General features: G+C 38.1%; 1 protein-coding gene across 1 annotated transcript in view; it reads right to left on the reverse strand.

Moving 5' to 3' along the window:
* EDAR (ectodysplasin A receptor) overlaps positions 1-25,179 on the reverse strand; it is an 85,142-nt gene that overhangs the window by 13,446 nt on the left and 46,517 nt on the right. The window contains exons 2-6 of the mRNA XM_026666708.2: positions 13,552-13,620; positions 10,440-10,562; positions 8,570-8,751; positions 6,818-6,903; positions 2,327-2,413 (exon numbers count right to left, since the gene is read on the reverse strand). Of these exons, the coding sequence (XP_026522493.1) occupies positions 2,327-2,413; positions 6,818-6,903; positions 8,570-8,751; positions 10,440-10,562; positions 13,552-13,602 (529 nt within the window). The 5' untranslated portion in view covers positions 13,603-13,620. The remainder of the gene's footprint in view (positions 1-2,326; positions 2,414-6,817; positions 6,904-8,569; positions 8,752-10,439; positions 10,563-13,551; positions 13,621-25,179) is intronic.

Consider the following 25,179-nt stretch of genomic DNA (forward strand, 5'->3'; position numbering starts at 1 on the left):
TCTAAGTTTCAATATCTTTCTAGTCATTATATTTATACTTTGTCTGTCCTGTTTCAATTTCATATTTTCTTTTCTCATTAAACAAAATTTTTTCCCTATAGTTACTAATTGGAGTATGACATCTTTGTATCTTTTAATTTTTATCCATTCAACTCTTATTTAAACTTCAATGTATGCCTTTACAATTATAACATTCAATATAACACATAACTTCCAGTCGAATTCTGCTTGGTACATTCTTAAAATATGCACTAAGTTCTTAAAGAGAATATATATATATATATATAATAATAATAAATAAAATACTTATTGTATTCCAATTCAGCTCTATCATTAATGTTAGTTATAATCTTTGACATCTTTAACATTTCTTTTCAATAGGTTATCATACTTCTAGGAACACTTATAATATTTCCATATTTTTTTCATGTTTCTTTCATATTCCTCTTCACTTAGATTTTTATAACACATTTATAATAATTAAAATGTTCCCCTCCTTTCCTAATTTCATTCTCTCATTCTCTTTATTTCATTTATTTATTAAACATTCCATTACATTACAATGAGTAATTTATCTATCATTTTAATCACACTTGTTTCATATTTTCAAAGTTCATTTCTATTTCTAATATAACAATACTCTCTTATGTACCCTTGCAGAATCCCCCTTTCAATTAAGTTTTCACCCGTTATCTCTGTGTCTTATACGTTTTCCCTGTTTCTCTATGTCCTGATTCTGTCCTTTATAATTTCTTTTCCTTTCCCTCTTCTCCCTCTTCTTCTCCCTTCCCTTTTTGATCCCTTCTCTCTCTAATTCTGATTCTCTCTTCTATAATCCTCTCTTCTGTTTCTTCCTAATGTTATAATTACTTTTCAAACTATTCTTTTTTGAGTTGTTTTTCCAGATCTTAAATTTTTCATTCTCTTTCCCCCCTTCCCTTCCTTTTCCCGACATAGAAATACTTGGTCATTGAAAATGGCTTCTTCTTTGTCCCGCCCTTCTTGATCTACATGCATTTTTTGTTGTTTCTCATAGTTCAGGATCTCCATTTCTAAAAATTGAAATACGAAGTCAAAAGAACCTCTTCCTTCTTGTGCATCTTCTTTCTGTTTTTTAAGTTCCATTCTCAATTCTTCCAAGAGTGATACCATTTTAAAAACTTTTAAACAACCACCCGATTGATTTTAGTCCTTTAGATCCAATAGCCAAAAATCCAAAAATCATCAAGTAATCCAAATAATCCAAAGCTGTTTCTTCTTGTTTCTTTTTTCCACTTTCTCTTCCTGGGGTCCTCTTATCTTGTTACAAAGTTTCACTTAAATGTATCTTTTAGGAATCTTGTTAAAGTTTCACTGTTAATTCCTTTCACTTCCAGGTGGTCTCCTCCCTTTTTCCAGATCCCACCCTTTTGTTTTTTTCCTTCTTTTAAAAGTTTTTGAGAATCCAGAAATCTTTATTATCCCTTTGACATTTTATTTTCAGCTTAAATACCTGTTAATGTCAAAGTGGATTTTTGCCGATTTCTTGCTTAAATCTCTTAGTTGTCAATATAGGGAAGAAAAGAAAAAAAACCAAATCCTTTCCCTTCCCTCTCTCATTCGCCGCTTCAAAGTCTTCTTTGGGAACAATGTTGTTCTTTATAATTCAAATTCCAGGGTATCTTATATTGTTGCTTTTTCAGTTCGACACGGTCAGCCAAAACTTTCTCCTCTTATCTTCCTCCTGCACCTTCTTTTCTGGTCGAGTTCTTTTTTGAGGTGGCCATTTCTGACCACCACTGCAACCGCCTTCGGGAAAGGGAGTAATGGCCAGCTGCGGAGGAGAAATGCGACTCTCCTCGACCCTGCTGGCAGTCTCCCCCCTCTTCACCACCTCTACGGGGTGGCTTAGCCCCAAAACCAGCCGCCTCGGGGCACTCCAGCAGTGAGCACAGGTCGAAACTGCACATGATCGCAGATTTCAGTCTGTCACCAAAGAAGCTCAAACCAGAAGCCCTTGGCTTTTCTGATAGTTGTTTAATTATCTGGGGGTATTTATTTTTTGAATGTTTTTATTGTTATCAATTGTTTTAATGGTTTTATAGTTTTATAATTATAAACTCCTGATGTCACTAGATAGGCGGTTCTAGAAATGGAATAAATCAATGAAAATAGATAAATAAATAATTGAGCCTGATGGGTAATAGGCCATAAACATTCACTTGGTCCTTCCTAGTTGTGTCATTACATTTGCCAAATTTCCTTCAGCCTGATGTTACAAAGCCTACTATGGCCCTGAAGCCTGCTATTAAGTACAAATAATTAAATCAGGAGCTGCTTTTCTTACCTTTGTGCACATGTTGAAAAGGCGAATGAGTACTAGTGCCTGAAGTACTCAGGAAACTGGCTGACACACCAGAAGTAACGCCTGTGCCTGTAATAAGAAACAAATTTGCTGGTTACTTGCAGAATCTCAACTTTGAACTGCTTTTTTTTCCATGAACAGAGACCAATTATTTGAGATTCCGATCCATTTTAAAGGTTACTTTATATGATTCAATTTATCCTGCTGAGATGTGAAATAGAGAGTTGGCACATTTTTGTGTCTGAATGGAGATATTTACCCATTTTTATCTGAGGCAGAGAAGCAATTTATGATCCTAGACATTTTTTCCAGAAATTAGTTATTGATTGATTTAAAGAAGCTAGCATGCTAGCTAAAGGACTAAAAAAATATAATACACATTTTCTTAGACTATGATCTGTTACATCAGCAATATGTTATTTTATGCTGAAAGAGGAGTATTTCAGTATTATCCTCTATGCCAGGGGTGTCAAACTCATGTCATCACGGCAGTGACATATCAGAACTTTTTCCCCCTTTGCTAAACTGGGTGTGGATGTGGCTAGTGTGTAATGCATCTGGCCCGTGAGTTTGACAGCCCTGCTCTATGCATTGGATGTAGTAGAGTCTAGTTTACAAGAAGTTTTTCTATAATAAAATTTGGGTTTGCTTTTTTTAAAGTTTTGTAATACTATATGGCTACTGGAGAACTAAAACAAGACCAGAAACAAAGATGTTTAAAAATTAAGGACAAAACCAAAAGTAAGTACAAAAACAAAGAACTTAAACTTTGTAATATGAATACCTCTATAACCCTAAGAAGAAATACTAATATTATTAAACTTCCAATTTATTTGTCTTTTTAGAGTGATATTTCTATAAGTGACAAAACAGGCAGAGGCATCTCTGGGAAAAGATGCAAGGGGGAGATCCAAGAAAAAGAGATTTCATATAAGCATAGTGTTATTGCACAAATGATGCAGTTTGCTCAGTTTGAACAACAATTATGTCCTACACTCTCCTGGCCTGGTATCTTAACCACTACAGCAAATTGGTTTTATTTGTACATTGTTACAAATTATAATATCAACTCACTAGTCTCCAAGAACTGATAACTGCAATATTTTGCGAGCAATTAAAATTGTTTCTTTTCTTTCTTTATGGAATTTGATATTGAAAAGGAATAAAAATCCAGGGTGGGAAGGAAAGCATTATGAAAAAAAAGCATTCATATAGGCCCCTCCCTTTCATTCCTACCACCACCATTTTTTCCTTCTTCTCTGGATGTATTCTGAACTTACTTACATTTTAATTATTAGTAATTGGGGAAAAAAATCAAGGAGATTGTGTAGCCTGAAACTCAACTGGTATTAATCAAATCTTGTTTGGAGGTTTGATTCACAGGACAGTAAGATATAAGGTAAGATGATAAGAGGAGAGGAGTGGAGATGAGAGGAGAGAACAGAACAGAACAGAAGAGAACTTTTATTATCATTTTTTTCCCATGAGCACACTGGCCCACATTATAAATGAAATTCTGTTTACTCCCCTCAAGAGAAAGTTTGGGATTGTACACTGTGTGACTCTGGCTGGGCCCATTCCAGACAGGGTGGCTACAACTGCAAAAAGCCAGGAAAGGGGCATCTGTCCACTCAGTGGTATATTAGCCATTAAGCAGACTAAGCACATGCTTAGGGCACCAGGCCCAAAAGGAGCACCACAAAAACTTTTATGTAGCCTAAGCTTGGCTTCATTTCTACATATGTACAAAGGGGGGGCACCAAGATTTGTCAGTGCTTAGGTCACCAGTGAGCTTTAATCCACCACTGTGTTCACTGCCCTGTGCAAAGTTTTCCCCTCAGGAGCTCCCCAGTGGTGGGATTCAATTATTTTTTGCTATCAGTTCTGTGGGCGTGGCTTGGTGGGCATGGCAGGGGAAGGATACTGTAAAGTCTCCAGTCTTCTGCTACCGGTTCTCCAGAACTGGTCAGAACCTGCTGGAGCTCCCACTCAATCCATGCTACAGCCGCACAAAGCAACCCTTGTGGGTACAGTTAAGCCAAGGCAGTGAGCCCGTGTACGGTTCCTCATGATTCACAACTCGTAAACCCAGAGTTTATGGCACCTAAATATGTATTATTATTTTGTGATAACTTAACTGCCCAACTCTATACCATGTGTATGGGACTGAAATTAGTGTGAGAGGAAATGTATGTCACAATGTACTGCAGTTTTTCATATATCATAGATATTGATAAGCATATATCAGTGCTGCAGTGAAAAGTAATATGGAAATAGTTTAATTGCATCACAGTGAAGCAAAAAAAGGGGAGGGGGAAGTGTGTTGTATGTAGTATGCAAATTATTTATTATATTTAATTAAGATCCCACCCATTATGAAAGAAAAAGTTAGCCTAGGGGCCTTAAGGATAGAATTAATATATTTTTTATTTATTAAATTTATATCCATATTTGGATCAAATCATTCTGTAGTGAAAAAATTATTACTATTCTGCAGTTCTGGAATATGAATCTTAACTCAGAAACACCAGACAAATTGAACAGGAAATTTGGTTCTCTAATACAATGAAATAAATATCTCTTAGCTTAAGAGGCAACGTAATGCATATAGTTTGAATAAAATGTAGCATTAAATAAAATTTTATACACTATATTATGTAAAATATTTTAGAAAATGACATCCATTTTCATTTGCCCAACAGAGTACCCATGATTTTGAATAAGTCTTTCCTAGAACAGTGGGAAGCATTTTCTAAGCAATACTAGCTGTGAAATATAGTGTACCTTTAATTTTTAAGGATGCTCATTTGAAATCCAAATAGTATTCATGCAATGTTAATAACCCAGTTTTATTTAGCTGGCCTGTTTCAGCTGTGCCTGCATTCACTATCTGTAACGTGACTTTGTGCTGACATTTATTGCTGTGAATTAAATTGATGATCCAGTGAATCTGGAGCTAGTTCCCTGACATTTTTTACTTAGTCTCTTCCTGGCAGGGTAAATATATTTCTCCCCCTGTCCCCCATTTTTTATTTTTTTTATTTTGTTACACATTCTTTTAGGACATTATAAAAATATTTATTTATACTTTTATTTCATATGTATTATTTTTATGCATAACTTAAGGTGTGGAACACATTTAACACTTCTTCCTCCTAGGTTATTAAATCTTTATCTTCCTTCTCTGGTGAGGACAGACGCATTGCTTGCAATCATTTGCAGACACCATAAAACAAGGATGGAGAACTATGGCCTTTTTATGACTTGTAGACTTCAAGTCTGGCTCAAGAATTCTGGCAGTTAAGGTCCACAAGACATAAAGAGACCATAGTTCCACACCTCTGCCATAAAACCAGATCCCATTATAGCCAAGCGCACACAATGTCTGTAAGTTTTCAATCACTTGCTGAGGTGTTTTACATAATTTACATTATTGTAGCATAAATTACAGAAATATGTATATAAATCAGGGGTGGTAACTTTAAGGTTTGTGGATTTCAACTCCCAGAATGCCCCAGCTACCCATACTGGCTGGGGAACTCTGGGAGTTGAAGTGCACAAGTCTTAAAGTTGCCAAGATTGCACAGTCTGATATAAATGATGTAAAAATGGTTTGGACTAATTTGAATTCAGGCTTTTTCTCTTGCATCCAAAGTTGAATTAATAGAGATCCATAAAATAATAAGTTTTATTACACTTCATGGCAAGTTAGTTGTCTTCAAGCCAGATCACATTTCTTAGCAATTTGCCCAAATTTACAGTCAAAATAACCAATGTACATATAAAATGTTGGAAAAGCAGATGCATAGAGCAATAGTCTAGTGAATAAAGATATTGGGACTGTAATTGATTATCATTGAGCTTGAATGATGCAACTGCAGGAAGGAAGACAAGACTAAATTCTCCTGAATGAATATCAGTATTGAAATGGGTTTGGGGCATTCCGAATTAACAGCATTTTATAGACTGCTAAGGAATATAATTAAAGTCAATATTATTATATGGAAGAATTTCCAAATAAACCATTGGACTATCTTATTTTAATGAAATAATGGTTAAGGTATGTTTAAAAAGTGGTATAATTTGTTTTTTCTTAAATTGAGATTTATAGATCCAATCACCCTTAAAAGGAAGGCTATTCAATTCATTTTGCAGGAATTGTAAAATGGTGGAGGGAACTTTAATATCTGATTTTGGATTAAACATCCATATGTTTATTAATACAGACGGTTTTTTGTGGGGGGGAGAAATATGGGTTAAATTTGTGAATGTGATTATACATGTTGTTTTCTGCACTATAACTTTGATTTTTGTAATAGAAAATATAAAATTGCATTCTTATAAAAGAGAATTATGAAAACTCAAAACATTACCCAGTCAACAGATTCTATGTACAACATCACAGTATATAAAATGGTCTAAAATGTGAGTTAAATTTAAAGTAAAGTAAAATTAAAATGGAACCCAACTTACATTCTTTAGTGTTTGGAGGTGCCAGTGAACACGAGTAACAAACCATCCCATAAATATTCCGAGGCCTGTTTTCTAACATATAATAGCTGTAAAAAAAGGGCAAGATAAGGCAAAACTAATAAAACTCAGTTGATTGATATTAACTATAGTTGAAATAATTAATTACTGTATAAACATCCTACTTTAATGCTTCAGTGTTATCTATTTTCCTTGCTTGACTAGAAAAGGCTCCTTCTCCACTGCTTTATCAGATTAGTGAAATCAAGCTTGAAAGGTCTGTGGCATGACCGATATCAGTCTAATCCAACATACATTTGTGCACAAATTCGCAGTAAAGTTCAACACGTTTTTAAAATTAAATTTTCTGCACTAGAAATTTCTGGCAGAGGTAATCTTCCAGACAAATCCTAGCCTTAACTGACACAAAAATAATATCCTTAGGTACAGAAAAAATCACAGGTGTAACCTGGTTAGGATAAATACAATAGTTAAAATAAACACCCAATGAGTTTATAGGAGCTTTGGTAATACCCTATGTTCAGTTGGGCATGCACAAATGTATTTGCCAATCCTCAGTTTGGATTTTATTAAAAAAAAAAAAAGTGATAAGGAACTTAAGATTTATCCCATTTATCTATTCCCATTTTTCTAATGATAATTATCTCAAGGCAAGACCTCAATGCATTCATGTGGATTAGGAAACAAGTTTTATGTCCCTTTATGATGCTTTTTCTCTACCTTCAACTGTTCCTCTGTTACTTTTAGGAAGCAAACCCTGAAATAACATTATGATGAATGCTAAGCAAAAAGTCATTTATTTGTAATTAGGAAAATAGAACCATTGCTACTCTACTAATTGCTTTGGGTTGGACCCAGAATTAGAGAAGGTCAATTAAGAATTGGGAAAGCACTTAGGGTTGCAAAACTCTGGATAGGCATGATATGGCAGAAAAAGTATACAGAAAACTAATTCCTATGTCATCTAGTGGTCATCTGGATTTATGACAGGTCTATTTCTACTGTGTAGAAAAGAGCTTTATTATTTAAGAGCAGGAGTGGTTCATGGAAAGACCACCCTCAGACCTGCAAAAAATATGCCTGGCTTTGGAAGCACAGAACACTCTCATTTCACTTCTTACTTCAGTTTGGTAGGTAAATTAGGCTTAAAATAATCAGGATTTAAGCCATGAGTAGTTGAGCTTGTCAATCAGAAAGGTCGGCAGATTGGCGGTTCGAATTCCTAGCACCGTATAATGGAGTGAGCTCCCAGTACTTGTCCCTGCTTCTGCCAACTTAGCAGTTCAAAAGCATGTAAAAATGCAAGTAGAAAAATAGGGACCACTTTGGTGGGAAGGTAACAGCGTTCCGTGCGTTTTCAGCATTTAGTCATGCCACATGACCACAGAGACGTCTTTGGACAGCACTGGCTCTTCGGCTTTGTAACAGAGATGAGCACCGCCCCCTAGAACCAGAAACAACTACTACATATGTGCAAAGAGAACCCTTTACCTTTTCACATTGCTTGCTATGTGATCCAAAAATCAGTAGTGGTTTCTAATCTTAAGGAAGAAGCAGGTGTGCATTTGAGTTGATATTTCATTTGCTTTAATAGTCTTATTTTTTTTCTTTAACATAAATCTTTGGGGCCATGTTTATTACTTATGTACAGATAACTATCATGCATTTAAGTGAATGCAGAAAAATTAAGCATGTACAGAATGAAGACTGTTAAGATTGTAATGAAATCCTTACCCAGGGAGGCAAGGCCCACATTCTGCATCATTTTCTTTATCTCCAGGTGTCATCACTGTCGCCCGAAAGAACCCTTCACAATCTTTGTGTCTCCGGCAAATATGATATCCACCTTTAGAAAATTTTTCGGATGGGCATGGGATGCAGCCATAGTCTTCATCTCTAGTGCCATACCCACATGTCTGTGAGAACAAGAGCGTTTCAAATAATCCAATTTTTTTCAATGACTTTATTACACGGAATTGATGACCCTTCCTCCTTTTCCCCACTGGCCTCCTTGGCAGGTTGCCTGAAGAAGATTACTTTGGTAGTCTCCACTTTGTCTTCCTGATAGGATTAAATAAGAACTCCAATTTAGAACAGAGGAGAAGTACCCAGTTCTTTTTACTGTGCTGTTCTCCAAATTCCGTTTTGAAGGAAATATGAAGCATGCCTTCCATCCTGTGAAGAAAGACCTGGCATGCCTTTCCTTGCCTGTGACTAGTCTAATAAAAAGAGGACCTGAGACCAGCCCTTCTTTGGGGTGGCACCTAGTCTTTGTAGGACCTCTCTGTCCTCCCCCCCGCCCAATGTTTGTGGCTGGTTTCTTGTTTCTGGTAGAAAGTAACATTTGTTCTTTTTCACTAAGCTTTTATGACACACAGTTAAACTCATTTTAATCATAATATTGACCATCCTCTGCTTTTAAAAATATTCTTTAGCTCTCTGGGTTTTTGTCAGTACTGGCACAGGAGTTCACTAATCACTCAGCTGTTCTCCGTTACCTAAACTCAGGCAAGGGGGCATTTTAAACCTCATAGTCTTCAGTGTGAACATGAAAAGACTCTAGCAAAGGCCTTTCACTGTGCATCTGTCCTGCTTAATTGCATTCAAGAACTGAACGGTGGTGAGGTACAACAAGGAATGAAAAAGGAATGAAATAACAAGGCAATTCCTCTGTTACTGCTATTTCTCCGAAGGAGGGGTTTTAAGAATCTCTTACATACCACTGGGTTTATGTAGGATGGACTTTCATTCTCTCTTAGTAAAAATATGGTGCCTATTAAAAATAATTGCTGCCAGGGATAATTATATTTTTTAAGGCAGAGTAATTATGGAAAATTGCACTGGAGAGAAACTGTTCCTGCTTTGCTGGACTCACCAACCTTGTCTGAAATCCTATTTGGAACACAACGGCTATTTTCTTACTTCATAGCAGTCCTGTGAAGGCTATTTTCCTGACAGTGAGGAAATTTAGAATAATGATACCCTGCACCACAGGGAAAATGACATTGTTCACTGCCATTGTCGAACAAGACTAAAAAAAAGTGTGCTTTGGTTGGCCTATGGATATGATTCAGTACAGATTTCTATTTTTATTTGTACAAATAAGAACATCAGAAATTGCCTTATAGAAGAAGGCCAAACTTATTTAGTCTGATATTGTTTACTGCTCTGGCTAGGAGGCAGGATTCCTCATCCCCACTCTGTGTGTGTGTGTGTGTGCGCGTGCGTGTGGGTGTGGGTGGGTGTGGGTGTGTATGTGTGGGTGTGGGTATGCACACAAATTCAAGGAAGAAGATATGGTCTTTCTGCCTTTCTCCTTATGGAACATCTCTCTTTTCAATTTTTTCATGGAAAACACATTAACTACAGTTACATGAAGATAAAAGGAGCAATGCTTTTAAAAATACGTTTTATAGTATTTTGAACACATTTCTTAATCACATTGTTATCTTGTGTGATGCATTTTTCAAATTGGCACCTTTATAGGAAAGAATAGAATAGAATAGAATAGAATAGAATAGAATAGAATAGAATAGAATAGAATAGAATAGAATATCTAATGATCTCAAAACATCACAAGGATAAGGTTCTTCTCCTGGCTCACCATATAAGGTTCTTCTCCTGGCTCACACTGTGGACACTCTTGGCACATTCCAGTTGTCTGATTGTAATATTCATTTTCACCACAATTAGAATATTCAGCATTAGCAGAATACACAAGTGATGCCTGTATCAAAAAGTAAAGCTTAGTTACTTCTATTGCCAGGTTGTCATAGTTACTTAAAGGCAGACAAGATGGATGTGTGAATCACTGGGATTAAAACATACAAACCCACCCTACCCCCAATAATATGGGCTGCTGGACATTGAAGAAACTATCTCCTATCAAAATTTGTCATAGATCTTCTAATCTTTATGAGCTGAACCTGATGGCCTTGAATTTCTTCTATGATTTCACATTTTATTGGAATTGAAAAGACTATAAATACATTTATGTATACTCTTTATTTGACAGGCAGGCAGAAATATGAAGAATGTGATATTTGGAGCAATAGCTAAATTTTAAAAATTGTCCATATCTTATTTTGTTAAAATATAAGACATTACAATTGAAGGCATGTGTGAAGGCATATATTGAGAACAATGGAAGTGAAAAGGGAGCAAATTAGATTATCAATGGTTGTAAGGTAAACTTCAAAATAGAATGTAAAGCCTTGGATATTAATCAAAGACACATAAGTTTATATTTATTGCAAGCTAATTGTGGATTTGAAACAAAAAACAGCTGGTTTGTTTGAACAAATTATGTCTAAATATCTAATGATCAAATATTGTATTTTAATTGTCTATAAATGTGATATAAAGTGCAATATTGTTTGAAAAAGATTAAGGTTATTTCTATATGAATGGCTTATAATATCTTATATGTGTCATTCATTTATCATTGTGCCAAAATAATAATAATAATGCATACAAGATTTATATCATTTCAACGATGGCTGGGTAATGCTATGAAAATATGAGATAGGTGCAAAAATGACCAACAACTTTTCTGCAGAATGGGTATCTCCTTTCACAAATGCCATTTTGTTAAGTTATCTGTTTGGCACAATAAAAAGGGTGAAAAGGATATGACTTTTAAATGTAATGTTTAAATTGCAGATTTAATTTTATGTGGTTTACGAAGGATTCGTAACAGTTTTATAACACTGTTTACAACATCCAGTTCCAAATTACCAATGCATTACTTAGGCAGGTTGTTTGTAAGTCCTCCATGATTGCTTATTGTACCCTACGACTATCATTAAGTGTTGTACCTTATGATTCTCGACTCCTGACGAATGTATCTTTTCTTTTATGTATACTGAGAGTATTTACACCAAGACAAATTTCTTGTGTGTCCAATCACACTTGGCCAATAAAGTATTATATTCTATTCATACATACAGATCAGAGGTTAGGATCATCACCATGGATTTTTTTTTACACTCATCCTTTTAGTTTGACTTAAGTTTGCTTTATTCTTATTGACTTATTAGTATTTTCAGCTTCATTACATCCATGAGAGTATGGGTGTGTATATTCTGTGCATAGGCAAAGCCTCATTGTATTTTGAGAGCGCCCCCATTTCATGCTTCCTGCATTTCATATCTGCCAAGCTAGTCCCAAAAGCAAAATGAAGCAAGAATGCTTTTATTAACATAAAAGTACTGAATATTGTATGCTTTCTTAGTAACGCTTTCTAAAATTGGCTATCTGCAGCTATTGTTCTCAAGATCAAAGGACTCCATTTTCACTTATTTTCAAAACTTTTCTGAAGCAAATATTACATTGAACATAGGATAGCTTGGACTATATAGCAGTTTCAGCATTTCAAAATTAAACGGATTATTTTCTTTTGAGAACTTATTTTTCATTTTCTTTATTTTATAAACTTCACTTATCCCTAAAGTAAGAGTGAAGAAGCTAAAGCCCTGAATGATAATTCCCAAATCCTTTTCCTTCTGTTAGTTGAAGTTTATAAGCTGGAGGTTTTAAGCTTATTCCAGGTTCAGAGGATCATAGAATTACAGAATTGCTCTTAAAATTGCCTTGAGTTTATTCAAATCTGCTTTCTTGAAGACAAAGGTTTGCATATGACTACATTATCTGGCAGTGGTGTAAGATTGATCTGCTATATTTATCTGCTATATGTTCTCTATGGGTTGAGGTCAAGACAAGAATACTTGAGCATCTTGTTTCTTTTATCAATTGGTGAAGTGATGGAACCTTCTGATCATGCTGGAAATTTCCTGTAGGTTTCCTCCTAAACTTGGCAGAGTTCATCCCCAATTAATCTGCCATTACTATTACGTTCACAGGCCCTTTGAAAGATATTCTTTCTGATTACATTAGTCAGTAATGTAAATCAATAATACTATTGCTTTTGCTTGTTTTTCTAGCTTAATTTAATCCAGGTGTTTTCTACAGCAAACCAAGGCCATCTATCTGAATTTCTGAGCAAATATGCATATTTTTAACGTAGAACTCTGCCTTCATTTCTATTGCTTTTTAAGCACTATTGTAATTGTATGAATCGTGTCTACCAATTTACAGTTGTTTTCCTTTAATGAGTTCAGGCTCCCTCTTGTTTATTTTCCATGCTGGGAACCTTGATTTATCTAGACAGTGAAGGCCATGAACTTTATGAATCCATGTTCTTCTTCCATTTTAATTGAGCAGCTTAATAAGTCCCTTTATTGGACCTGATTCTGTCAAAAACATTTTTTGTAGTCTTTGTGAGAGGCAGACCATCTTGTCACAGCAGTCTATCATCCAGTAATAAAATAATGGTCCAGAAACCAAATCTCTTCCATCCCTTTCCACTCCTACATTACAGACTGGAAGAATGAAAACTACAGGAGCTGCTAGGAAATTCTGCTCTCTTCTTTCTCCTTTTCTATCCAACACAAACCCTGGATCTTGGAAAAATAATAAACACTACATGTACTTTGTCAATCAGATCAACCTAATCCCTTGAGATTCAACAATATTAATGACATTTATGGGCTTGATTTTTTTAAAGACATAAAAAGGTGTTTTTAAAATGAAATATTCTGAAGTAGCTACATGGAAATTTTTGGTTCTGATTAATAAAGCACTAATGAATGGTTCTTTACTGTCAATTTGCTACAGTTAATGGATGGACCTGCAGCTTATGCATTCAAAATACCTACTATGAGAAAAGGGAACATATGAGTCCATCTGCCTTTTCCCAGATATGCCATATTATCTTGATAATTTATCTGAAAAGAAAAGAAAGATTAACTGTTATTGCAGGAAAAAAAGGTCACATTTAGAATGCTTTCTTATGCATATTACTTGGAAATCATTGTCATCGCACAATAAGAAGCTGCTATAAAAAGTTCTTATTTTTATAGGAAAAGAATGGTTAAGCAATTAATTAGTTAAAGCCAAGTTGTTCTGAACAAGAAGCTTAAGAGACAAAGGATGTTATTATTTCCAGAGGAGGACACTTTTAATTAAAAGCACAATAGATTGGGAAGTGTCTCCAGGGTCCCAATTTAACTGTGTCAGCCCACCCAGGTAACTAGACAGGAAACACAACTAGATGTGCTAATCCTGCTTTATCGTAAGGCTACAAGTTTGAAGGTACAAATTTCCAGCCACTACTTTTAACTACTTAATCCATAAAAGAGAGTTCTTCCTAAGATTATTTGTCCCACCATTAAGCTGCTGAAGGCTCTTCCCTGTCTTATCTGATTGTTTTCTATGTAGCATCTCTTTCCCTTTAACCCCAAGGTCATTCATACATTCCAATACAGAATGAGATGGCAGACCAGGTGTGTATTATTAGTATCTGAATGGAAGAGTTCTATCTACCCAAATTTTGGTGGTAGCCCGAGCCACCATCCCATTTGGGAGGGGAGGGGAGACAGCTGTGATCATCCATGAAACTCTGCTGGCATCAAAGGCATGGCATTGCTGATGCTTCCTGGTTTGAAGGATCAGATTGGTTTACTTGTGGATTTTGCTTTGTGGATTAGTCTTCCTGTTCCATTGTGTTATCCTTGCCAGGGATGTATTACTTTAATGCTGGGTTGGTAGTAAATTTCCACACTCTGATTGCACTTGGAAGTTTCAACTTGCCTTTCTTGGTGAAAGATCTGAAATAGCCCAGGAATTCATGGCAACAATGGCAACATGAATCTGATCCAGTTTACTGAGGGCACACAGGAGATCTGATGTTTGGTTTGGGACAGATGGAGGAGGCTGAACTTCTCTCCTTGTTATGGACAGACCACGCCTGACTGTAGTGCCATGCTTTTCTGCAGAGGGGAGGATCTGTTAAAGAGGTCTGTCCCAAGCATCTAATGGACCTCTTGGATGTGATGGGCAGCTCAATCAAAGTATGAATTGCTAAATAAATAACATGACAGACAGACAGACTCTAGTATGAAAGTACTGCCAAAAGAACAAAAAGAACTCCCAGATTTAAAATAAAAAATATACCCTCTTTTTACCATAAGCATGACAGTCAACTGATTGAATTCATTAATTGTTTTTTTCCCCCCCTCTCTCTCTCCAGTGAAATTGTTGGGGGAAAGGTAGTAAAAATCCTGCTCTTCAGCAGATGAGGAAAAAAAGAACAAGCTTTTGCTATAAAAGTTATATGCTGCAGGGTTTTAACAGATTTAATATCTCTGATATTTGAGGTGTGGCTGTAACAGTGTGGTCTTTGCAGAAAGCATTAGCTGTTTTTCTATAGATCTATTTGAAAACCTATCTTTTAAGTTATTTTCTAACGCTTAAGCAGAGTACAGTAGTTTCGGTTTACATTACAGTGTCCAGTTAAATAATGGCCCTCTCTCCTACACATATAGATGTTACTTTTAAAATCAACACAGCAGATGTCATAAGTATACTACTGAACTACTAAGTAATAAACTGCCTACATATGTTCCTTCTACCAAGTAGACTAGCTCAGACAAGTTACTGTATAGATGGGGAGAGGAAGGCAAAGAATCTGGTCTATCTATACATAATTTATTTAGAACACAAACCAACCTGTCAGCCTTTTAAAAAGTCTTGTTGAGTTGTCCGGAAATAAATGAAATACATTTTATATTTTCACTTGAAACCCATGCAGATAAACTTCACAACTTTAATTAGATAATGCGTCTAAAAATGGCTTTATCAAAGGGCAGACAGAAAAACTTAGATTGCCTAAATATAGACATGAAGAAATGCCATTTCACAATCATATATTTTCTTATTTCCTTATAATCTTATACCTTTGAGAGTAGAATCATATGTTTATAACTATGGAAGGCAAAAACAAAAAGTCCCCTGCATGTCTTATATAGCTTGCTCTGTGTTGAAGTTTGCTAACATTCCAGCAACTATGCATTATTCCACCAAACACATTCCAGTAAATCATTCCCAACAAGGATACATTTATGTGTTTTTTAGCTGTAGCCCACTGGTTCACCGGCAGCCGGTGCAGACGGCAGCGGTATCGGACAGTGAGGAAGAAAGGGGACCAGTCAGGGAGTCTGGAGAAGACTTGGACAAGGGTCCTGTGTCTGATGCAGGGATGGGCCAGCCAGACCATCTGGGAGTGGGGTGCAGCCTTCGGAGTCTGGCAGCAGCAAAGCAGAGGACCCAGGGGAGCCTGTTCCCAGTGCGCGTGTGCGCAGAGCTGCTAGAAGGTGTGGGCAGCTGAAGCAGAAGGGGAGGCTCGGGAGTAAGACTGGGAGGTGATTGCCCCTCCCATAAGGGATAAAAGTCAGACCTCAATGACGAAAGCTTTGCAGGAAGCAAAGCAGTTCAATAGATTCTGAGTCGATTTTTTCTGGTACTGTTATAATTAATTTGGATACTTCTGGTTTTGGCTGCATTCCACAGCACTGACAGATGTGTGCTTATCTTGGGGAACTGTTTAAGATTAGTTCTGGCTGTGAATGAAAATAATTCCCAGCGTTGCATTAAAATAGGTTTTTCTTTTAAAACAAGTTTGTGTTTAATTACGTTTGGCAAAGCCTGGGTCAGAACACTCAGGTGTGGAGGCTGGTACATAAACATTGTCAGGAAGATTGATTCTGCCCTATCTATATAAAGTACACTATATATATATATATATCTTTATATAGTGTACATACACTATATACTATATATATAGTGTACATATACATATATATAGTGTACATATACTATATATATATATATATATATATATATATATATATATATATATATATATATATATATATATATATATATACTATATATATAAAGAAGAGGAGGTCAGCTTATTTTCCAAAGCACCAGAAGGCAAGACAAGAAACAATGAATGGAAACTAATCAAGGAGAGAAGCAACCAGGAATTAAGATGAAACTTCCGAACAGTGAGAACAATTAACCAGTGGAATAGCTTGCCTCCAGAAATTGTATGTGCTTCGTCACGGGAGGTTTTTAAAAAAAGACTGGACAGTCACCTGCCGAAAAGGGTCTCCTGCTTAAGCAGGGGGCTGGACTAGAAGACCTCCAAGGTCCCTTCCAGCTCTATTGAGATTCTAGATTCTATCTCTGTGGATCATTGGACTCTTTCATAAAAGATATAGTTATCTGACTGAAAGCAAGCAAATTAACTTTTATTAACTTAAATACCACTGATTTATCTCAGAAATAAGTGAGTCTTGATGAAGACTGTACCAGAGTGTTCATTATAACCAAGGATAAATTGTTCTGAAGCAAACTTGCTTCTAGCAGAAAGATATTGCTAGAGTTAACAATTCAGCACTCATCCTTCCATCACCCTCCTATACTATCAATAAGAAAGAAGCAGCGTTCATCACGTTTGCCACTAATATGATCCAAACAGTCAAGGTAACGATACATACATTTTTTGAATACCTTCATCACATCTTTCTAGCCATGTTCACAGAATCTGATTAAATCTGATTTAAAAAAGACCCAGCAGCAGCCTTAAAGTAGTTTTGTGTTATCCTTGATTTTTTTCTTTTCTGGCTTAGTGTATTATGTAAGCTTAGTGTCTTTTGAAAGCGTATGACTTATCAGTGACTTTTCAGTCAGCTTTTGGGTTCAGTTCAAAGTACTATTACTATAAATCCCCCTTTGGCCTAGGGATCAGCTATCTCTCCCATTGTTTCTGCCCACCTAGTAAAATCCAACCAGTGTTTCTGTCTTATCCATTAAGCAATTTCATCTGACAGCTCTTCTCTCTTGTGGTTCCTTTGGAGTAGAATTTCCTTCACACCTGAGGTTAGGATTGGAATGACCTTGCAAGCCTTTAAACAGTTGTTGGAAATCCTCCCCCTCTGAATTCTGGAATAATCTGGGGTGTGACTAACTGTGTCAGCTTTGATTAGGTTATGTCTACCCATCCCCGTTATATTTATTTTAATGTTATTTTGTTTTGTTTTTAGATATCAGCACAATGCAGTACACGACTCAGAGTCAGTGATTGATGGGTTGCTTTCTAAATTGAAATTATAAATACAAATACATCACAGAATTGGAAAGGACATTGGAGGTCTTCTGGTCCATGCCCCTGCTCAAACAGGAGACCCTCTACCCATGTTGGAGAACCTATGGCACGTGTGCTGGAAATAGCATGCTGAGCCACTTCTGACGGCACGGAAGAGCTCACCTAGAAGAGCCCCATTGCGCATACGCACGCACCGCCGCCGCCCGACAGCTGATTGTCAGGTATCTGGCCTATATTTGCAGGGGTGCGGGGTTGTACGGGAGACACACACGCATGTACAGAGATGTGCAGCATGCATGGGAGTTGTGCACGCATGCACAGAGGTGCGCGGCGCAGGAGGTGATTGCGTACACATGCACAGACACATGGCGCACGGCAGGGGTGATCGTGCGTGCAGGCGTGAGGTGGGGGATCGTGCGCGCTTGCGCAGGGGGTGTGAGGGGGCCAGCACGCATTGCCTTCTGGGTGCTGGAACGTAAGGGTGAGCACAGGAGAGCGCATGCAGTTATTGGCACAGGAGCCGAAAAAGGTTAGCCACCACTGCCCTATACCATTTAACACAAATCTCTTTTTTAAAAATCTCCAGTAATGGAACATCCACAACTTCTGGAGGCAAGCCATGGCACTGATCAATTGTTGTCATTGTTAGGAAATTTCTGCTTAGTCCTAGGTTGGTTCTCTCTTTGATCAGTTTCCATCCATTGCTTCTTATTCTGTCTTCAGGTGCTTTGGAGACTAGGTTGACCCCTTCTTCCATATACCGTTCTCAGTGTTAACCGTTTAATGAGTTCCTGACTGTTTAATGGCTTAATGGTGGGGTACGGTACACGCGTGGCTGGGTGAGGCTGGAGGCAGGGGTGGAATTCTACCAGTTCGCACCTATTCACCAGAACCGGTTGTTAACATTCTAAGCAGTTTGGAGAACTGATTGTTAGAAGAAATTACTGGCCTAATCCTGTAAGGAAGGCAGGAAGGAAACATTCTGGTGTTGCTTACAGAAACTGCCTCTCCATTAACTCTAATTATATTCTTGGCAGGACTAGACTTCCTGTCTGTGAAACTTCTCTGGAGGTTTTTTTTCCTCCTTTGCTGGTACTTTGCTTGTGTGGAGTGACCATTCAAAGTTACAATGGCACTGAAAAATGTGACTTATGACCATTTTTCACACTTATGACTGTTGCAGCATCCCCACAGTCATGGGAGGCCAGGCGAGGAGATGCGTGCCTCGATGTGAGTGATATTGAGTTGGCCACGCCCAGCCAATAACATGACCACCAAGCCATGCCCAACAACTAAGCCACACCCACAGAACCGGTTGTTAAAAATTTGAATCTCACCCCTGGCTGGTGGACATACTTAAAAGGTGGAAGGGAGCACTGGGCGGGTAGCCCTGACTTTATTTCCTTTGGTGAATGTCAGTTCATACTGTGAGCGTGCTGCAGCAAAGATGAAGCCATGTTCTGATCCAAGACAGTGTTTGTTGGTGGTTGTTTCATTTGCGGCTTAACAGAACCTGACAGCAGGCCAACAAATTCCAGGAAATAATCAAGGAGAGAAGGAATCAAGGAATTAAGAAGAAACTTCCTAACTGTGAGAACAATTAACCAGTGGAACAACTTGCCTTCAGAAGCTGTGGGTGCTGCATCACTGGAGGCTTTTAAGAAAAGACTGGACAGCCACTGAAATGGTACAGGGTCCCCTGCTTAGCAGGGGGTTGGGCAGTGGTGGGATTCAATTTTTTTTACTACCGGTTCTATGGGTGTGGCTTGGTGGGCATGGCTTGGTGGGCGTGGCTTGGTGGGGTTGGCTTGGCATGGCAGGGGAAGGATACTGTGAAATCTCCATTCCCTCCCCGCTCCAGGAGAAGGATACTATAAAATCCCCATTCCCTCTCCACCCCACTAACCTGCTTTCCAGCTCCATTCTCCTGTGCAGAGCAACAAAAGAAGACTCAGCCGATCAGCTGGGAGGCTGGGAGGCAGAGAATAGATGGGGGCAGGGCCAGTCAGCGCTGGTATTTGTTGGTTCTCCAAACGACTCAAAATTTCTGCTGCCGGTTCTCCAAAACTGGTCAGAACCTGCTGAATACCACCTCTGCTTTGATCTCCTAAGGTCATTCCCACATACCATTACATCTAGCTATGCTGTCAGTTTTGGAAATCTAAGCTTGCTGTACATTACAAACATGTTGACACGACACTAATTTGAATACCCTGCAAAAGCCCTTGTGTGGGATGCACACTGGCTGCTGCTGAAACACATCACTTTCTGATTCAGGAATGCCTTTTGTATGTAGATTGTATGGGGAAAACAAGGGGAGAAATGTCTGTATCGGAACATTTGAGTCTAGTTTTGCAAATAGCCTTCAAAAATCCACTAGGAGGTTCTCTGCCATGTATGTTGCCCAGCATAAACCTTGCAGAATTTGAAGATATTTCCATTGCAACAAATGTGCTATAGATGCAAAGGTGTCATGAGTCCCATTACTTGAATAATTTTCAATGCATTATTATTATTATTAGATTGTTCTATCCCTCTTCCTCCTGAATGAAAAACGGATGGCAGAACAAAATGTGGCTATGCTGATGCGCATCTGAGAGAGGCAGGATTTGGATCCTATGCTTGTGGCTGTCATCTTAACTTTTTTTATGCACACATGGACCACTTTCATTCTTTCTGCGTAAGAAGACTCAGCAGGTATCCTTGCAAATATGCCGTGTTCTTCAAACGGCTGTGCTGGGCCCATCACGCGGATTATAGGGAATGATGACCCTTAAAATACTTTTAGGCTGGTATTTCAATGTCATTCTGGACGCTTCACGCTTTTAATAAATTCATATTACAACGCCAGCTGCTATTGATTCATACTAGCCATTTCTCTGCGAAGCTTTTCCAGGGTTCTTTGAATCCCCCCGTTGTTATGCCATGCCATGTGCTGAATCCTGCGCCACCTGGCAGTCCAAACGGGGAGCGGGCAAGGATAGTAAGTGAGATTTGCTTTTTTGTTATGTTGCAAACTTATCAGAAAAGCTGGTTGTGCGTTGTTAAGGGAAAGAGCAGCAGCCTTTGGAAGGACTGTTAGCATGTGATCCTGCTCCCGTGCCAACTTGCAGGCCCGAGCAGGATTCTCCAGGAATCTGAAGCCACACAAGCTGCAGGCAGAATTCATATATGCGGGGAGCTTTGGAGGCTGTTCCCTGCGCTGAGCTTGATCACGTGCCCAGCTAATTGCAAAAATCACTTCATGCAAGCTGGCTGTCAAGGAGATTGTAAATCAGGGCTGGCAAACGCCAGACCAGGAGGGGCGAAGGGAGGGGATCAAGCTGATTTAGTATAGGAGAAATGTAGGGACTAAGCACACCTGGACTCTCGTAGAGCATTAAATACTCTATGACACATTAGCCACACATCATCCGGGCTCTACAATGGCAACTTTATGGATATTATTCTTCAATATGAACTCATAAGCTACTTAATTCATTCTTCCCAGATGATTAGAATCTCCTTCTTGGGGAGATGGGGGACAACGACACAGGGACACATTAAGCATAGGGACAGTGTTACAGAAGGCCACCTGCCTTTTAACCTCTCTAGATGAAAATTGTTCCACTAGCTTGTTTCTACGGGGAGTTGTAAATCAACAAAGACATTATAATACTCCTTGTAGTCCAACTTTCCCCTTCCCCACTGATCTTGAAGGACATTTTCAGTTTCATGTAAGACAGACTTCTAAACATACACAAAACAATCCCCCAGGCTAACGTTCGTAGTCAAAGAAGATGTTAATTTGAAAGCAAAAACATCCCTGCTAAGTAGAGTTGATGTATTGGCACAAGGTTGTAGAGATTCTAAATTAGTTGCAAAGCTGCAGGGAGTAATCAGGTATTCAGGGTGGTGGTTTTTCTTCTTCTTCTTAATATTAATTTTGAGGGGGTTAATCTCTCCCCAGCCCTGGAGGAACTCTGGAAAGATTTGATGTTCATCTGGAGAGTTGTCAAGATTTTTACAACAGTTTAATGACTGCCAACATGGGTGGTTGTTGCTTGGAGGTATTCCAGTGTGGCAATTTGGGGATTGGAGTCTAGAAACTAAGAGTGTATATCGATCAAACCTATGTGGAACTGGACAAAAGGGGGGAAACATAAAATATTGCTGAAATATCAGGTATATATTTTAAAAATTCAGCACAAACCCCTTGCTAGATATTAAAATGGATTACATGCTGTGGTTAATCGTAGTTAATCTACTGCAGATGAATTAATTTAGGGCAATGCAAATGGCAAGAACAGGGCTTTTTAATGAGAATGCTGTGCTTAATCTACAAGAATGGGAGCAAGAAGACTCAAAAGTGCTGTAGGGGTGCCCCCTTATCCTGCTTTTGACCATCCTTTCATTGAAAAGGAACATCAGACAACCTTGAACTACGCCAGATAAGATTGGATTTAGGCATAGTACATAAAATCATATGTTACAATGTCTTACCAGTTAATGAATATTTCAGCTTTAACCACAGCAACACAAGAGCACACGACAGATATAAACAATGTAAACCACTCCAAATTTGATTGCGGGAAGTACGATTTCAGCAACAGAGTGGTCAATGTCTGGAACTCACCACCTGATTCTGTTGTCACCTGCTCAAACTCCCATTCCTTTACCCTCAAACTAACCTCTATTGACCTCACCCCATTCCTAAGAGGTCCGTAAGGGGCATGCATAAGCGCACAATCGTGCCTACCATCCCTGTCCTATTGTCCCCAATTATTAGTTCCTATTTCTTATATTTAAACGTATGTTTATTCTTATTTCTATTGTATTGTAAGCTTTTGACAAAATAAATAAAGAAAAATAAATAAATCAGGGCCAAAGACTTGTCTGTAATAAAAGTAAGAGAGATGAAGCAGAATCCACATTTTCCTTCTTGAATTTTGGTTTCTAAAAGGATTTTTCTTCATTACAGGTAGTCCTTGACTTACGACCACAATTCAGCCCATAGTTTCTGTTGCTAAGTGAAACATTTGTTAAGTGGAGTTCTGCCCCATTTTACGACCTTTCTTGCCACCTTTGTTAAGTGAATCATTGCAGTTGTTAAGATAGTAACATGGTTGTTAAGTCAATCTGGCTTCCCCGTTGACTTTTCATGTCAGAACATCGCAAAAGGTGATCACATGACCCTACAACACCACAACCGTCATAAATATGAACCAGTTTCCAAGCTTCCAAATTTTGATCATGTGACCATGGGATGTTGCAAGATGGTCATAAGTATGAAAAATGGTCATAAATCACTCTTTTTAGTGCCATTGTAACTTTGAACGGTCACTAAATGAACTGTTGTAAGTTGAGGTCTTCCTGTTCTTGGGATGATCTGAAGTCTTGGACAGGGCAAGAAACATGGCAACTTTACAACTTGTGGACTTCAACTCCCAGAATTACTCAGCCAGCCATGCTATGAGGGCTGGGGAATTCTAGGACCTGAAGTCCACAAGTTTTAAAGTTGCCATTTTTGGAGACCCTTGATCTTGGAGATCCACTGGGTGAAAATTTTAAGATCATAATCATAAAGTACCTATTGATCTGATAGGAAGTCCCACAGAATTTAAAGGGGATTATTTCTGAATAGATAGATATAATTTTGCTTTCTGGATTTTTAGTGCCTAGATTTTGTATCCCCACAAAAAGCAATGTTCATGTATTTGATCTACTGGTATACTGGTTTAATATACAACCAGTTTATTTTAAAAATCACACTTGTTTTGCAAATATTTTTCTTAGCATGAATAGAGTCCAAATGCCAGGGAAATAACCAGGAGCCAGATCATCTGAAATAGTATCTAAGGAGACTGGCTTTTAAATTATACAATCATATATTTATATTGTATCTTTTGGATCTATTGTGTGCTATTCTTGGAGTTGGGTGGCCTTAACAAACCCAATAGTAAAGAAAAATAAATAATTACCTTGCACCAATGAACCAATGGTTTCATATCCAATGATGATGTACAGCTAAGTACATCAAAACAAAGAAACAGATCCAATGTACAATTACATTGTGCTCTGGTTTCCTTTCTCAAGTTCCTATGGTTTTTCTTGTACCTGTAAAATACACACTGTCCACTGAACCCAGTGTGGCTTCCTTCCAAATAGATATTATACAGAGCTGAAGGACAGGTATCACTATCAAGACAACAAGCTGGTGAAAGAGGCTTGTCAAGAAGATAATTTGAGAAAATATCTCAGACAGGCCAATCCCAGTCCACTTGAAGAAAAAAAGAAGAAAGGAAGGAATGACTTTCATTCAGACTTGAGAATTTCTGTTGCTGTAACAGTAAAAGTAGCAATGACTTACAAGACATTGGATTCTTAGTCTACTTTGAAGGATATATAAAGGTAGAGGTTCCCCTCGCACATATGTACTAGTCGTTTCCCACTCTAAGGGGTGGTGTTCATCTGCGTTACAAAGCCGAAGAGCCAGGGCTGTCTGAAGACGTCTCTGTGGTCATTGTGGTCGGCATGACTAAATGCTGAAGGCACACAAAACACTGTTTACCTTCCCACCAAAGTGCTCCCTATTTTTCTACTTGCGTTTTTTTCACATGCTTTCGAACTGCTAGGTTGGCAGAAGCTGGGACAAGTAACGGGAGATCACTCTGTTATGCAGCACTAGGGATTCGAACCACCAAACTGCCAACCTTTCTGATTGACAAGCTCAGCGTCTTAGCCACTGAGCCACCACGTCCCTTCAAAGAATATAGAGTCTTACTTAAAAATAGGAATGGGGACCAGCAACTCCACTGTAAAGTACAGCCTCATGTAACCATGTCAACTTAGGACAGTCTCTGCAGTAGTCCCAGTGGCCATTGTTAAGATGAATCCCGCATGGTCACAGTATCCAGCAGTCACAGGATCATTACTTGCAACCTCCTGCCGGATTTCCCATTCATTTTGCTTCCTGGAAGCTGCCATTGATGGTTGAAAATGGCAATCATATCACTAGGATGCTGCAGCAACCATCCTTACCAATCATCTGAATCATGATCTCTCTAGACATCCTGTGATCCCGAGGTGGTATTCAGCAGGTTGTGACCAGTTCTGGAGAACCGGTAGCGGAAATTTTGAGTAGTTCAGAGAACCAGCAAATACTACTTCTGACTGGAGATTTTACAGTATCCTTCCCCTGCCACACCCACCAAGCCACGCCCACAGAACCAGTAGCAAAAAAAATTGAATCCTACCACTGCTGTGATTGCCACTACAAGGCAGAGTCATAATTCTTCTTGTTCAGCACCATGCTAACTTTGAACAAGTAATTGCTGAACAAGGCCTACCTGTA

This window comes from Notechis scutatus, chromosome 5 (assembly GCF_049901735.1).
Source record: "Notechis scutatus isolate UNSWTSFEM ecotype Mainland chromosome 5, rNotScu1.2, whole genome shotgun sequence".
NCBI lineage: Eukaryota > Metazoa > Chordata > Lepidosauria > Squamata > Elapidae > Notechis > Notechis scutatus.